This window comes from Oratosquilla oratoria, chromosome 14 (assembly GCF_046742065.1).
Source record: "Oratosquilla oratoria isolate Oo_2021 chromosome 14, ASM4674206v1, whole genome shotgun sequence".
NCBI classification, from domain to species: domain Eukaryota; kingdom Metazoa; phylum Arthropoda; class Malacostraca; order Stomatopoda; family Squillidae; genus Oratosquilla; species Oratosquilla oratoria.
Window position 1 is genome coordinate 44,236,103 of NC_134790.1, and position 908 is coordinate 44,237,010.

General features: G+C 37.1%; 1 protein-coding gene across 1 annotated transcript in view; it reads left to right on the forward strand.

The window, feature by feature from the left end:
- Positions 1–693, forward strand: part of LOC143032640 (insulin receptor-like) — an 83,423-nt gene extending 82,730 nt beyond the window's left edge. The window contains exon 12 of the mRNA XM_076197516.1: positions 600–693. Coding sequence (XP_076053631.1) covers positions 600–693 — 94 coding nt within the window. The remainder of the gene's footprint in view (positions 1–599) is intronic.
- The last annotated feature ends 215 nt before the right edge of the window (positions 694–908 follow it).

The following is a 908-nucleotide window of genomic DNA, read 5'->3' on the forward strand; positions in this document are numbered from 1 at the left end:
AGGCTCTGTGACCCAATAAGACAATGCAACCTACTACCTCAAATAATGCATGATAATAAATACTAATTATATCATTCATCACCGAGTCTTCCTTCAACTGAATAAAACCTCCATTTCCGGTAGCCAGGATGCAACGTGTAGTACACTGGCCTCTGGTAAGATTGATACGCTTCTGTATAGAGTTCAAACCGCTGCGGGATCGTCCCATAATTGGCGCCGCGTCCACCAGCGACGTCTCACAACGCCTCTGGGTCTTTCTGGCGCCACCCAAGAGGTCGCGGTGTCCGTTTGGTCACTATTTCTCGATTTCTGTTGTCTCTGGTGGTTTAATCAACGTGAACTGTGAAATGAATGCATAATTGACGTTTTTCTAAAAGCAGTGATTATTAGGCATTGTTTTGTTGAACTTTTTATTATCTACATATGTATAAGGTCACTTATATCCTCTAGGTGATACTTGTTTTTGCCACATTAAAGATTTATTATGTTGTGAAAATAACTACATATACAATAGAGCCAACTGTATATGGAAACACTGAATCTGGCCTTAATGAAAAGAAATAGTTATTTGTGTAATATAATATGACTTTCATCTTTAGGATGCTATATTATAGTTTGATTATTGGAACTATAGTTAAAGAAAATGCTAAAACTATGAACAACCTGTTCGTGAAAGTCTTTGGGACTGCATGATAATTGAAGTTATCGACAAGTCTGCCTGAAGAAACACCCTTTGAGGACGATGCCTTTATTGATACGACGTTTCGTTTGTTATTACAGCTTTATCAGGTACTTGATAATATAGCTGTAACAATTTAGATTTAAAAAGGAATTAGGCAATAATTGGTTTACTAATAGGGTGGTCAACGAATGGAATAAACTTAGTAACCATGTAGTAAGCGCTGAAA